Source organism: Lathyrus oleraceus, chromosome 7 (assembly GCF_024323335.1).
Source record: "Lathyrus oleraceus cultivar Zhongwan6 chromosome 7, CAAS_Psat_ZW6_1.0, whole genome shotgun sequence".
Lineage (NCBI taxonomy): Eukaryota > Viridiplantae > Streptophyta > Magnoliopsida > Fabales > Fabaceae > Lathyrus > Lathyrus oleraceus.
This window is the reverse complement of record NC_066585.1, coordinates 182,944,905-182,959,494: the sequence shown is the minus strand read 5'-3', so window position 1 is coordinate 182,959,494 and position 14,590 is coordinate 182,944,905. Positions and strand designations below refer to the sequence as shown.

The following is a 14,590-nucleotide window of genomic DNA, read 5'->3' as shown; positions in this document are numbered from 1 at the left end:
CCACCGAGTACAAACTCATATCTTTCATGGACGTGTATTCTGGCTATAATCAGATTTCGATCTATGAACCAGACAGAGGAAAAACTGCTTTTATGACCGAGCAAGCAAACTATCAATACAACATCATGCTATTCATCCTAAAGGATGTCAGCCCCACGTATCAGAGGATGATGAATAAAGTATTTAAAGAAGAGATAGGTGAAACGTTGGAGATATATATAGGGGCGGTTTTGAAATTTTGAAACTATGGGAGGGGTGTCAAGTATAATTGGAGGTGGCAAGTTAAATTCTCGCATTTAAGCCATTAAAATTTTATCTGAATTTGTTGATTGAGACTTTAAGAAGACAAACTATTGCAATGACCGGTAAATTAGGGATATATATCAATTGAATTTAATTAAAGCTTGACACAGACGTTTAAGAACGTGAATGGTGCTTGTTATAAGTCATTTACGTATAGGTCAGTCTTGGCTATGACATGTTGGCTTACTTGAATAAAAGACCTCACTGGATGTGCTCTCAGTTGCAACTTGCAACTTGCATGCATATTTACACTTCCTAGTCTGTGGCATTGGTCTATCGTGTGGAAAATATGAAGCATCCATCCAAAGACTATTGATGTTTTCAAAGTCAAGTGACTATGTGCTGTTCAAGAGCCAAATTTGCGTCAGTTTTAATATTTCAATTCAATTTTCTCCTCATAAAATGAAAGAGGAACTCAATGGAGTCTGCAAAAAATCTTCTCTAACTTGTCATAACACAAAATCATAGACACAAGTTATTACTACTATTACATAGTAATAATTAGATGCTTAACTCTTTGCTTCTACTCCTTCTCACATTCTCTTTTTGCTCTTGTTCTTATGATTCCATATCTATTCACAAATCTATAAGAGATGGGGAGCTTCTCATTTCTAAATCTAAAACGTTTGCTCTTGGATTCTTCACTCCAGGAAAATCCACTTCTCGCTATGTTGGAATTTGGTACTACAATTTGTCAATCCCAACTGTTGTTTGGGTTGCAAACAGATATACAACAATCAATGACACTTCTGGAATCCTATCAATCGACCCGAGTGGAAATCTAGTACTCCACCACAACCTTAGCACCATTCCCATTTGGTCTACCAATGTTTCATTACCACCATCACTAACAAATAACATCAATGTTGTAATAGCTCAAGTATCGGATATAGCAAACCTTGTTCTGAAGCTAAACAACACCGAAACTATATTATGGGAAAGCTTTGATCATCCGACAGACACCTTTCTTCCATATCAAAGATTTGGTTATGATAGAAAGAATAATAAAAGTTGGTTCTTTCAATCCTGGAAGACAGATGAGGACCCTGGAAAAGGTGCATTCACAGTGAAATTCAGCACCATTGGTAAACCTCAGTTGGTTATGTACAATCGCAACTTTCCTTGGTGGCGTTGTGGACCCTGGAACGGAGCATTAATAGTAGGTCTACCTAATATGAAACGAGATATGTCCTTTTGTAACATTTCTTTGGTTGAAGAAGACAAACTATGTAGCACTCACCTATAACATGTTTAATACGTCTGTCATTCTTAGGATAGTGCTTCAGCAATCTGGGTTCTTTAAAGCATTCACATGGGACAGTCAAGAGAGCCAATGGAACCAGTACCGGTCTGAACCAACAGACCAATGTGATAACTAGGGAACATGTGGATCAAATAATAATTGTGTTCCTTTCAATTGGGAGAGCTTTAAGTGTACTTGTTTACCTGGTTTTGAACCCAAATTTCCATGTAATTGGTATGACAGTAGAGATGGGTCAGGTGGGTGTATTAGGAGGAAAGGTGTATCTGTTTGTGGGAATGGAGAAGGGTTTGTCAAAATTGTAAACTTGAAAGCTCCTGATACATCTGTGGCAGTTGCTAAAGGCGGTTTAAGTTTGGAAGAATGTGAGAAAGAATGCTTGAGAAACTGCTCTTGTGCTGCCTATGCACCTGCTGATGTGAGGAATGGTGGAAGTGGTTGTTTGGCATGGTATGGGGGTTTAATGGACATTCAGAAACTTAGTAATCAAGGCCAAGATTTGTTTTTACTAGGTAAGATATTTCCTCCCACTGGTTTTCTTTATAGATTTTACACCGCTTAGGTGTCGTTTGAACTTATTTAGATATGTTTCTTCTTATCAGCCAATTATTACACAAAAAGCAACGGAGCCCTTGATAAAAAGAGGTTGGCTGCATATCTTGTAGCTTCTATAGTTGCAATTGTGTTCCTCGTCTCCTGTGTGTATATGTATTGCTGGCGGAAGAAAAAATAAAGGGTATGTGATTTATTTTCAAGGATGATATCCCTTGTTCATTACATTCCATTATTATTTTCAGTTTGTGTTGCAAAGTGTAATATTAGTTTCTTCTGTTTCAGCTATTATTTTTATTATGTTCAACTAATACATGGGCTGTGAGCGCCATATCGTTTATCAAAGTTTTCTTTTGGTAAAGGCAAAATGAATTTTATTCATATGAAAAATTTCTTAGAGGCACGAGTCATAAGAAAGAAATACACCACATATTAACTCATACATCATAATTCTTAAAGCCTTAGTATCACATGTCCTGCTACTCCTACCTAAATAGTATATGTTGTGTCCCCAACTCATTCAATTCTTGCCATAACATAAGCCATATCTACCCTGTGCATATAATACTGTACCGAGTTAATTTTTGCTGTCACGAGCCACATTCACCTATTTTTTACGGACATTACCAAAATTAACCATGTTTTTGTCTTGCTATGATTGTACTGCTATCATCTTGAAAATCACCCCAAGACCAATTCACCACTGAAACAGTGCAGCAACCCACATGTTCCACCATTACAAATTTACCTCAACAAAATCAGAATAGCCTAAATACCATTAAAAACCAGAGAAAAAAGTCAGCATTAAGAGCCAAAAAAGTAGCTCCAAAACAGCTCAAAGTAATCAATTGTTAGTCTCAAATACCATAAAATTAATAGGAAAACCAGTACTAATGACCACAAAAAAATGGTCCCCAGCAGCCCCAAATGATAGGCATAACCACATCATCTCCAAGTACTATTGTCAGCTTCAATTCCACCTCCTAGTCTCATGTTTCTGCTGACACAAGATCCCGTGCTTCATTATGACAGAAATTTTTTCTCCGCATATACCATTTTCAGAACCAATACACATCTGCACCAATTCAATCTTCTCCATTCAAACCGAGACATGCTTGGGAATTCTAAAGGGGACTGATTTATGCCAAATTATTGTCAGTATCTAATTAGCACTTACCAATTTTTGGGGAGTTTCTCAATCCACCCATATATTTTAAAATACACTACCAGAAATGTTAACAATATCTCCAAATTTCCTTTGCAACTACTAATAATGTATGTGCTTGATTGAATAATAGTAATGTTATTTTTATTATTATTGAGATCATTTTACGTGCAACCATAGCTAAATGTATAATCTAAGTTTTTTATTTGATAGCCAAGAAGAAACATACTCTTCAAAATGTGTAAGTTGATTGAAATCTTACCTCATGTTATTTATTTGTAACTTCAGATAAAATGATGCAGCAGTCAAACCAAGATTCCTCCAGAGAAGAGAACGGTGCTCCACATCCAAATCTACCATTTTTCAACTTTAAAACAATAATGACAGCTACAAGAAATTGTGGTCATGAGAATAAGCCTGGACAAGGTAGATTTGGCTCTGTCAACAAGGTAAGTGAAACTCTACATTAAGCTACTGATGCAAGAAAACACAACATAGAAATCTAGTGAAATTGCTCGGCTGTTGCTTTGAAAACGAAGAAAGGATGCTAGTTTACGAATACCTACCAAACAAAAGCCTAGACTTCTTTATATTCGGTATGCTATTATATCGAACTCACTCTTTGTCTCTCTAGCATGAATAAACTTGTATTTAGACATGCATAAAGGCTAAAGCATAGTGAGTTGTGACTGATTTGGGGAGAGAAATCGACACATTACTCATAGGACTGTCGCTAAAATAAATGGGTTAATAGTTATTCATTATAATGTTTAGATGCCTAAACATCGGGGACAAGATTGAAACTTTTACATATATTTCTATAACTCCTTGTCAGGCACCAGATGATAGGTTCATAGGATTATCTAATCTTATCTACTTGTCAGTTTCCTAAATTCTACATTTTCATGGTTAAGTGGAAATAATGGCTTCCAGATATTCAACTAAAACTGTATTATCCTTTCCCAATATGTTCAATTTCTGAAAACTTCAATTGTTCAACTCAGATCTAAACCAAAGGCTGTCAATGGATTGGAGTAAGCGTTCTGAAATTATTTGTGGGATTGCTCGAGGTGTGTTACTGTTATATCTTCATCAAGATTCAAGGCTGAAAATAATTCATAGAGATCTGAAAGCAAGCAAGGTTCTCCTTGATGCAGCAATGAATCCCAAAATCTCAGATTTTGGTATGGCTAGAATATTTGGAGAAGATGAAATTCAAGCAAGAACAAAAAGATTGGTTGGAACATAGTATGTGTCATGCCCTTATAATCATTAGTATTAAAAGATGGATCTGTATTTTACATAATGCTCTAACTATTTTGTAAAATTGCAGTGGATATATGGCACCAGAATATGCAATGGAAGAACTATATTCAACAAAATCTGATGTCTTCAGTTATGGGGTCTTGCTACTAGAAATCATTGCTGGACAAAGAAACACACATTGTGAAACTGGAAGAGCATCCCTAAATTTAATTGGGCATGTAAGTTAGAAAAAAAATAAAAAGAGGTAACCTTAAAGTTGGCCAACTCTTTAATGATATATGGTGTATTTATTTAAAGACTGTATTATGCATTTGTAGGTGTGGACAGTGGACACCATGGACAGAAGGAAAGGCATTGGATACAGTTGATCCAACACTAAACCAGTCTTATCCTCCTGATATAGTTTTGAGATGCATTCAAATTGGACTCTTATGTGTGCAAGAAAAAGCCATGAATAGACCATCAATGTTAGAAGTTGTTTTCATGCTATGCAATGAAACACCTCTTTGCCAACCACAAAAACCAGCAGTCTTATTCAACGGCAGCCAAGACTGGCAAGAATCAACTTCAGGAGGAGGGTCTTCAATAAATGAAGTAACAGAAACTAGTATCAGTGCTCGCCAAAAGCTACTTTAATCAAATATTTAATATTTGCTTCCTAATTTCCTATTAGAATTGAGTTTGTAGACATTTCTAGAAGCTCTTGAGAACTTACCAAGGTATATCAAACGTGCTTACTGATTTCGGAATTGACAATCTTAATGGTTCTATAATGGTCTTGCTGGTTTCTCTATCAATTTGTGCTTTGAGTGCTTAGGAAATGGTGTTAGGTTTAGTGATATATTGAAGTGTTTTGTATCAAGGTTTCTTACAATATAATTTGTTATATTAAATAATTATCCTTATTGTAATTTGTTGATTGTATGTATTTTTAGTTAGTGAGTTGAGCTATTCTGTTAGAGCCTTTTGCTAACAAATTTATAATGTGGTCCTATATGAACCCAAGAGCCCAACTTGTAAATTTCATGATTTTAAAGAATATACAATAACAATATAAAATGTTTTTACACAATTATCCATTCCAATTCTCAAAGATTAAAAGAGTGTAGCAGTAACTCATACTATTTTAATAACAATATTTTACATTTTCCATACAAATATATACTTACAACAATGGCTTTAATTTACATAAAGGAGTACTTCTGTAAAATACAAGTGCGGAGGAGCTGTGTTAATCCCATGTTGGTTGACAATGAGTTAAATAAAGACAATACAGCTGTGGAGACACAATGTGCAACAGCTTAAGGTTTTTGATCAAGACATGGTCACTCATTTTTGTGGTTTCTCACTCATCTCGTACAAGTAAAATGTTGGTTTTAACTTTACCTCCTTGTAAGAATCTAGATTGAGAGTATTATGGCGTACCTTATTGCAATTTCGTTTACAAGTATACAGCACACTAGCATCAGACAATAAGCATGGCCTTTAGCGAGCTTCAATCATAGTCATACTTACATCATTTACTGAGTAAATTCCTCCACTGGTTGATGGATTTGAACTCTCATAGTTACTTTTCTTGAAAATAAATGCTGGCTGTTTTGGAGTAGGAAGAGTTGAGTCATTTCCCAACATAGATACAACAGCTGACATAGATGGTCTGTCAACAGCATAATCTTGTACACATAAAAGCCCAATTTGGATGCATCTTTGAAATTCAAACTCGGAGAACAACTCTCCTAATGATTGATCAACAATCTCCATGGCTTTGTCTTCTCTCCATAGATCCCATATCTGCATTAGTTATTGAACTTACTAGATTAATCAAACTATATATTAAGAAAAGAATTTTAATTATTTGGAGTATAGTTTCTAAGAAACACTAACATGTCCAACTAAAGTTGTGGATGCATTGTCTTCATATTGACCACTGTTCTTCTTTCCTGTAATAATCTCTAGCAGTAAAACTCCAAAGCTATATACATCAGACTTCACTGAAAATTGTCCTTCCATGGCATATTCTGGAGACATATAACCACTGTAAAAACAAAATATAGATAAATGAGATCACTAAAACTACAATTGAAATTTACGTATAACATGATGCAAGGAATCGAATGGGTGTTTCAATGAATACTTACTAAGTTCCAACGACACGATTCGTAACTGCTTCAATTTGATCTCCACCAAACATTCTAGCCATACCAAAATCTGCAATTTTTGGGTTCAATGCAGAATCCAACAAGACATTGCTGGCCTTTAGGTCTCTATGAATTATTCTTAATCGCGAGTCATGATGAAGATATAATATCCCTCTAGCAATGCCACAGATAATATCAAACCGCTTTCTCCAATCTAGCTCTGAGCTTTTAGATTTATCTAGATAAATAGTTCATGGTATAACGAGAGCTTATGTCAATTCTTTTGTAACTTTGGTGTATGAAAATATCACCATGACATTGTTATATATGAAAAAGAGAGAGCTTATGTACTAATGCAACAAAGGTGAAAATAAACAACACATACCAAAAATGAAAAAGTCTAAGCTTTTGTTAGGCAGATACTCATAGATTAACATCTTTTCTTCTCCTTGAATGCAGCAACCTAAGATCCTCACAAGATTTCTGTGTTGGAGTTTTGAAATCAAAACAACCTCATTTTTAAACTCATTTATGCCTTGTCCAGAATACTTCGACAGTCTCTTCACTGCAATTGCCATTCCATTGCTCAATATACCCTGAAACCATCATCCAAATTAAACTTCTTAATAACTTTTCTTTTCCCTTTTTTATAGAACACGTTATATGCCCAGAGAAATACCGCGACTAGTGCAACTAATTGTGAAATGTAAACATATGTTTAAATTTTTTCAAAATTGACAATGGTACAAAAGAACGCATTAAAATCGACGCTAAAGAAGATTATCTACCTTATAAACAGAACCAAAACCACCTTCACCAAGCTTGTTAGCAAGTGAAAAATTATCCGTTGCAGCAGCTATGGAGCTAAGATCAAAGAATTTTGAATTGTTTGTACTATCAAATTCTTGCTGATTAGAAGAGTCGTCGAAGCTAAGACGAAATGAATACTTGGGATCCCTTTTCGACCCTGTCATCAAACAAGGAAACAAGCACATTTGAGCACATCAATTGAATCAATAATCCTCCCACAATGACCAATTTGAGTAAAAAAAAAAATACTTACATTGTTTCCTGGATTTCACAAACCAATACACAAAAATGATCCCCATCAACAATACCAAGCAAGAAGAAATGACTAATACCACCACCATCCTTTTTTTGCCAAGAGAACCATATGGATGCTTTGCATACATAGCTGCAAGTTGCAGAAAATGAAAAATCTCATAACAAACATCATGACCAAACAAATCAAAATAGACACCCCAAACACCACACTGACACCACAACACCGGTAACAATTTAAAAAATAAATAAACTAAAGGTAATAACAAATGTCAGTCTAGATTTGGTGTCCGATTCTGACACAGACACACCAGTGTGGGTGCTATAAATCTATCCTATATCTCAACATTTTTACAAACATTTGGAATGCATTATTCTAAAAACGTCTTACCTAATTCATGTGCATCCACACGTAGATACAAATCTTGTCCAACTTGTGTGTAAGTTCTTGTATCTTCCATGTCACCATGCCAAGTAACACACCCACTCTCAGATATCTCATTTTCACTTGCATAGGCAACACAAGAACAATCCTCCAAACACTTCTCTCTACACTCTTTCAAACCCAAACTCTCATTCACACGTGTCTTTGAAGTATCAGGAACTTTCACACGTGCCACTTTCACAAACCCTTCCCCACTTCCACACGTGGAAACATTCCTCTTTCTCACACACCCACCCGACCCGTCTCTCAAATACCATTCCCTCGCAAACTTCGGTTCATAACCGGGTAAACACTCACACTCAAACTTATCCGAATTATACGGGTTACAATTCGAGTTCGACCCGCACTGTTTGAAACCATCACATTCCTCTTTCGGACCATACCAAATCTGAAACCATCTACGTTCGCTAGGTTGCCACGTCAGCCTCCTCACGTGACCCGTTTCTTCCAAAACCATTCTCGATAACACCATTGGATCCTTCACACCGTATACTACATAAACTTCATCTTCGTTGTTCGTGTAGCTAACGTTGAAGATGAAATTCGGAGTCATTTCGGGTACTCCGCTCCATCTCTGACCCGTCCACGACCCGACTCTCCATGTTGGAGATTTATTTCTATACAGAAACAATTGAGGAAAACCGGTCGGGTCAATCCGGTATGTGAAATTTCCAGTTCCGGGGTCATTCGGGGATTTCCAAGATCTGAGGAACCGGTTCAGACCGGTTTTACGGTCCAACCCGAGTTTCATGAAAGGAAGTAAAGTGTTAGATGGAAAATCAAAACTCTGCCATAAAATGTTTTTTTCGTTATCATGAGTCAAAACAAAGTTTCCTGTATCCAAAAGCTTAGCCGAAGAGTCACCAAACGAGGTAGAAGTTGAAAAATTGGAAGACCAAATGGGTTTAACGTTTTTATTTTCGTTGAGGTCGTGGAGTACGAGGTTGCCGTTATTGATGGAGAGAACACCGGAAGTGTCACTGAGAGGAGTGTCTCTATTTGCAACCCAAACAATGGTTTGCTCCGAAATTTTGTTGTACCATATACCAAGGTAACGGGTTTTGGAATCTGGTTTCAGGCTGAAGAAACCAAGTGCGAAGGTTCCTCGTGGGCTGGAGACCAAAACGTCGCCGTCTTTGATAGTTTGGTTTAGCGTAATTGTATCAAGTGAGTGGCAAGAAGGGTAATAAAGCATCAACAGAAGAAGAAATTGACTGAGAAGAAGCTCTTTCATGGTGTTGCACTTGATTATTCGTGTCGGTTGTGAGTGTCATTTGATGAATAAAAAAACACAGAGATGAACGTGTTTAATTCTGTTACGTTATTATTTATGAGGATGAGTTGTTTGTCTGTGATTGTTCATGTGTTTAAAGGAGTCTGATTTAGACGCATAACTAGAAATTGAATGATTGGTACATGGTAGCTGGTTGGTATTAAATTCGTAGGGTAGTTATGTGGTTCTAGAGAGGCGCATAGTTTAGCAAATCTGTTTATGAAAAAGGTTTCATGTGACTTGAGTCTTCATGGACAGTTCGTGTGTGTGGTACGAATTAGAACCATGGAACACTTTGTTAATGAGTGTCAATACATGTCAAGAACAAAAGGTTACTGTTCTCTTCGGAACAAGCTACTGCATCTGCCATACCAATAGTAAGTAGTGGCATAAGCTTTTTGTCACATGGGTGGACAAATTTGGACAAATTTAAATAGATGGTTTAAAATCGACTCATAATAAATTATTATTATTATTTGACTTAAATAATCTTTTTAAAATCGACTCATAATAAATTATTATTATTATTTGACTTAAATAATCTTCTCGTCATTGTAAGTAACTTAATTTTTTATTTTGGTTCTATAATTTATTTATTTTTGTTCTGAGTTGTTATATTTTTGCGTTGGTTTTAGTTTCTAAAAATAAAATTCGAAGGCAAATCTACATGGTAGATTTTTCTATGAATTTTGACTTTAGAGATTAACAGCAACATAGGGACTCATACCAAAAAATAAAAATTACATTAATCAAAACCAAAAATTCGCTAACTTACAATGATCAATAGACTATTTTAACCTTATTATTTTTATAAAATTTTGAGTGTTATTTAGTTTGTGTTTTAAAGTATGTTAATGATTAAATTAATATCAAATGATATTGGATATTGTTCTGTTCAGGAACCAAAATGAATTTAGTTGAAAAACTAATGATCTTGAATGGTGATTCTGATCTCCTTTACGACAGCGCATGGTGGATTTGCATGGTTAACACTTTAACATTCAAGTCAGTTCAATATTTAAGATAAGTATAGTGAAAATCGAAGATCATAAATTGTATTTTTCTCTTAGCATGTGAGCTGATTTTATACTTTGGGTCAAGTGAAGTGGATTTAAGATGGATTGAGCCTTGGTCATTTGGGTTTGGTCGGTCTAGAACAGTTTCTCTCAAGGCTTTGTCAAGTACTAAAGGAGCTGGAGGAAGCCTTAAGTATCATTAACCGACCTCCATGACGTGGTCTGAAGTGGGATGAAACTTAAACGCTTAGGATTAGTTTTGGAAAAAGTAATAGGAACGAACACATTTAATGCGGTCCATCATTGAAACGCTTTGTCGCCCTTTTCTGACATGTGCGTTGATGTGACCAGTTAGGGTATGACGCAACTTATAGAGTACTTGAGTGCACTCGAGTTAGCGTGTATCCATGAGTGGAAATCTAGTCGTAGATTTTGTGATTCCATTCCATATTTGACCTGGTCCTTTCAGTTGGTATTGCTTATAAATAGGGTGAATTTAGTATTTAGAAGTTTTTTGCAACCTTTAACATTCAATCTTGTTATTACTTTCCAGAAAATATCTTCGTTTCTTCTTCCCTGAGTGTATTAGTATAAGCAACTTTCAGTGTTTTGCATAAAACTCTCTCGTTTCTTCGTCTTCTCTTATTTCATCACCCCCATATAATCAGGTATCGTTCTAACTCAAACTTTTATCTTCCAGCATTTCATGTTTTCTAGTCAAGATGAGCGATAGTACGATCAACCTAGTGAGTGATTCTGAAGTGGAAATTCCATATACCTCTATAATTGGGATCTTCCCTGATTCTCATCTTTCTTATCTTGTAGTGATTACCTATAACCATAATCATACCCATATCTGACAATTCTAACTCAGAAAGGGTGTCTAGGGATTCCTTGGTGGAAGAAATGTCGTCATCCGGTTCATTAGATGAACTTATATCAAATGTTGGCAAAGGAATAAATCGTGTTGAGGTCCCTATGCCCCATCATGCCTTATCCGAGAAGAAGGTGCAAGCTAATCGGCAGATGAGAGAACGTGTTAATTATTATATTCAACATCGTCTGAGGACCGATAATTGTGAGCCTAATGACGTTGAAGTGAAAGCTCATTTAGATCTTTGAGCCCAGTCGGATGCGATTGAGTATGATTGGATGAATTCAAAGATAACGGGTACTTCATAGGTTCTAAGCACGGAGGCTACTATAAATATGGTCGACGTTGAGGTCAGTGACCCTTAAAAGTGGTTATCTCTTCTAGTATCGGAAGAAAAGGGGATATGTAATTCTTTTGATGACTGTGTGGTCTCACTCTATGAGTGTTTGTTTACAAGAGTAGGACATCGATTGTCTTTTTTTGAATTCGATGTAGTTGTCCTGAAATATTTAAAAGTTGCTCATTCCCAACTTCATCAAGGGTCATGGGCATACATAGGGTGTTTCAGTTGCGCGTCAAACACAAATCCTGGAAGCATCCCCTTAGATCATTCTTTGATCTTTTCCATCAGAGGCGTCATCCTGAAATATTTAAAAGTTGCTTCTTCCCAACTTTATTTGGGGTCATGGGCATACATAAGGGTGTTTCAACTGTGTGTCGAGATCAATATCCTAGAAGCATTCCCTTAGATTATTCTTTGATATTTTTTATTTGAGGCGCACTTCCTAGTATACTTTCCATAATCGGGGGCTTATTTACTTCTACCTAGTCAATCCTTGGTTCGACCCTTTTGCGCTAGATTGGGTCGACTTCTTGGGGCGTTTTTTAATTGTAAAGCCCCACACACTTGTATCACACCTTGGTTTCTTCTATATCTTTGTTTATTCTCCCTGTTTTTGTCAAATTTTGTGACTAAAGTACGAGTTTAAGATCCACTTTAACCGGGATGCTCACTTCTATTATACCAAGTTGGATTTTCTTTCTCCTAACAAGGTGGAAATGGAGGAGGAAATACAATCCTGGTTTCAGGAGCTTGGCTATGAGGAAGGGTTTTGCCCTGTTGAGGTGCCCTCTGCCGAGGTGAAAAAAAGATGGATTGACACTCATGATATCTTGAGTGTAGTTAGACGAGAAGAGAGGGGGAAAATTCTTAGTGAGAACGGGGTCTTCGTGCTTTTTTTACATGTGTGATTTTGTTTTGTAAATAGCATGGATAAGGTGAACAAACGGAATATGTTCTACAGCCTTGCAGATGCTTAAGGTATTCGGGTTGTGGTCAATACTTGGACTACCTCTTTTTCACCTACTCGTCAGGCCACCACTGTTTTAACTCCGACCCTTTCTCCTACCCCGACTATAGAGATTCATACTCCTACTCTCGAGGTGGGTCAACTTGGGGACGTTGTAGTCACTTTATCAGTGGAAAATCAACCCCGCTTCTGGTTTCGATGAAGAGAGTCCGTGACGAGGAGTAACAATCTCCCCGAACTGAGAATTCTCTAAAATGAACCTGTCGCGACGCGAAAAATACCCAAGCGTAAGGAACGCTCAAAATATAAACAAAACAGAGTCGTCACTGAACTTTATTTATTCCCAAAGAGGAAAAGGGAAAATATCAATAAAACCCATGAAAAACAAAAAAGAAATGGTCGTCGCAACCAAATCGAGTTCGGGAGTCGTTTATGCAAGTGGAAGGTATTAGTACCCCTCACATCCATCATACTCGATGGGACCCATTTAGTTAGTTTCGTGTTAGAGTGTTAGCGTGATATCGTTTACAATTTTCTACCTATCGAGTGAGGAAAGAGAAAGAAAGAAATAAAAGACTTAGGGTTTTTTATATTAATGTGCCTGATAAGATTTCGCAATCCTGCTCCTACATATTTCCAGTTGCTATGAAGAACTCAAGGCATACGTAGTTCTACTCAAAGAGGACTACTTGATGAATTGCTTTTAAAGAGAGAGGTGTTTGGATCACATTTGAGCGATTAAACCTTTACTTGTTGTTTGCTCATGAAGATTGAAGTCTTTATCTGTTTCGCGTCAAAATGGAAGTAACATAATCTTTTCAGAAAATGTCTTTGTGGTCGTACAAAGGCGAAAAATAAGTTTAATTGGTTGAATTGCTTTTAAGTGGAGACAGACATCCAAACATGGAGCTCTACTGTAGTATTCAAATGCCCGAAAAGGAAGAGGCCTAAGCCTAATCACTCTCTCTTTATCCAAAAATTTATTTATGAAAATGTGTGGCAAATTAGGTCAAGGTTCATTAATAGAAGATGATTATTCAGACAGGGAGCTCTATTGCAGTGTCCAAATATTTGGGAAAGAGAAGGTCGATACCCAATCAATTTTTTTCTTCTATAAGAGAAATGACTTAATGTTGGTAATTATTGTGTTTTAATATGGAAGACGAATGTTTGAATATGGAGCTCTATAGCAGTATCCTAACATTCGAAAAAATAGAAAGTCTAAACCTAATCATTTTCTTCTATTTTTATTGCGAAAAGCTTTTAAAACAGGTGGACGACTTGACGTTGGATCGTGTTTTTGAAGTTTATTTATGAAAAATAATTTGGATATGACGGGGGCATGCTCGAATTTGCATTCAATTTGGATTTCATTTATGGGAAAGACTCGACGTTGGGTCGATTATTTGTTTTTTTATTCTTTTCTGAAAGGGTTAATTTTAATCTTTTGTTAACAATCAACTGATACAATAAAGTAAATGAAAGCGATAAATTTATTACATATTCACGAGAATGGGGGTACAATTTATCGAATGGGGATACAACAAATAATTAAACAATACAAGTTCAAAAGACAATTGTAAAATAAAAGAATTTCATTGTAAGAAGGCCCAAGAGAAAGCTAAGGGATTCGAAGTTAAAAAATCAGAAATTAAACTACATAATTTAGCGCCATGTTAAGAAATCGTAAAGCGATTCATGTAGGAATCACCATATCTGAGGCCGATCAACAAAACTTTATGCGCTTGAGCAATTCCTTAAGTTAAATTAAATTTTCAACTCCAAAATCACAAGACATATGTGAAAAACCGATGAGACAAATAAATCAAACTTTTCATTTTAATCAATTTAAAAAAAAACAATTAATCAATAAATAAATAATAAACAAAAAATAATAAGATTAATAGCAATAATAATAATAATAA

At 36.0% G+C, this 14,590-nt stretch overlaps 1 protein-coding gene and 1 pseudogene across 1 annotated transcript; one reads left to right on the top strand and one right to left on the bottom strand.

Moving 5' to 3' along the window:
- Positions 1–230: 230 nt before the first annotated feature.
- On the top strand, positions 231–5,301 carry LOC127105187 (G-type lectin S-receptor-like serine/threonine-protein kinase RKS1; annotated as a pseudogene).
- A 341-nt stretch (positions 5,302–5,642) lies between these two features.
- Positions 5,643–9,712, bottom strand: LOC127105185 (G-type lectin S-receptor-like serine/threonine-protein kinase At1g11410). Its single transcript, XM_051042350.1, has 7 exons — positions 8,139–9,712; positions 7,749–7,880; positions 7,474–7,652; positions 7,071–7,281; positions 6,686–6,923; positions 6,432–6,582; positions 5,643–6,338 (listed from the first exon to the last, which is right to left on the bottom strand). Exons 1-7 carry the CDS (start codon positions 9,424–9,426, stop codon positions 6,033–6,035), a joined length of 2,505 nt encoding a protein of 834 aa, XP_050898307.1. The 5' UTR covers positions 9,427–9,712; the 3' UTR covers positions 5,643–6,032.
- Positions 9,713–14,590: the final 4,878 nt, after the last annotated feature.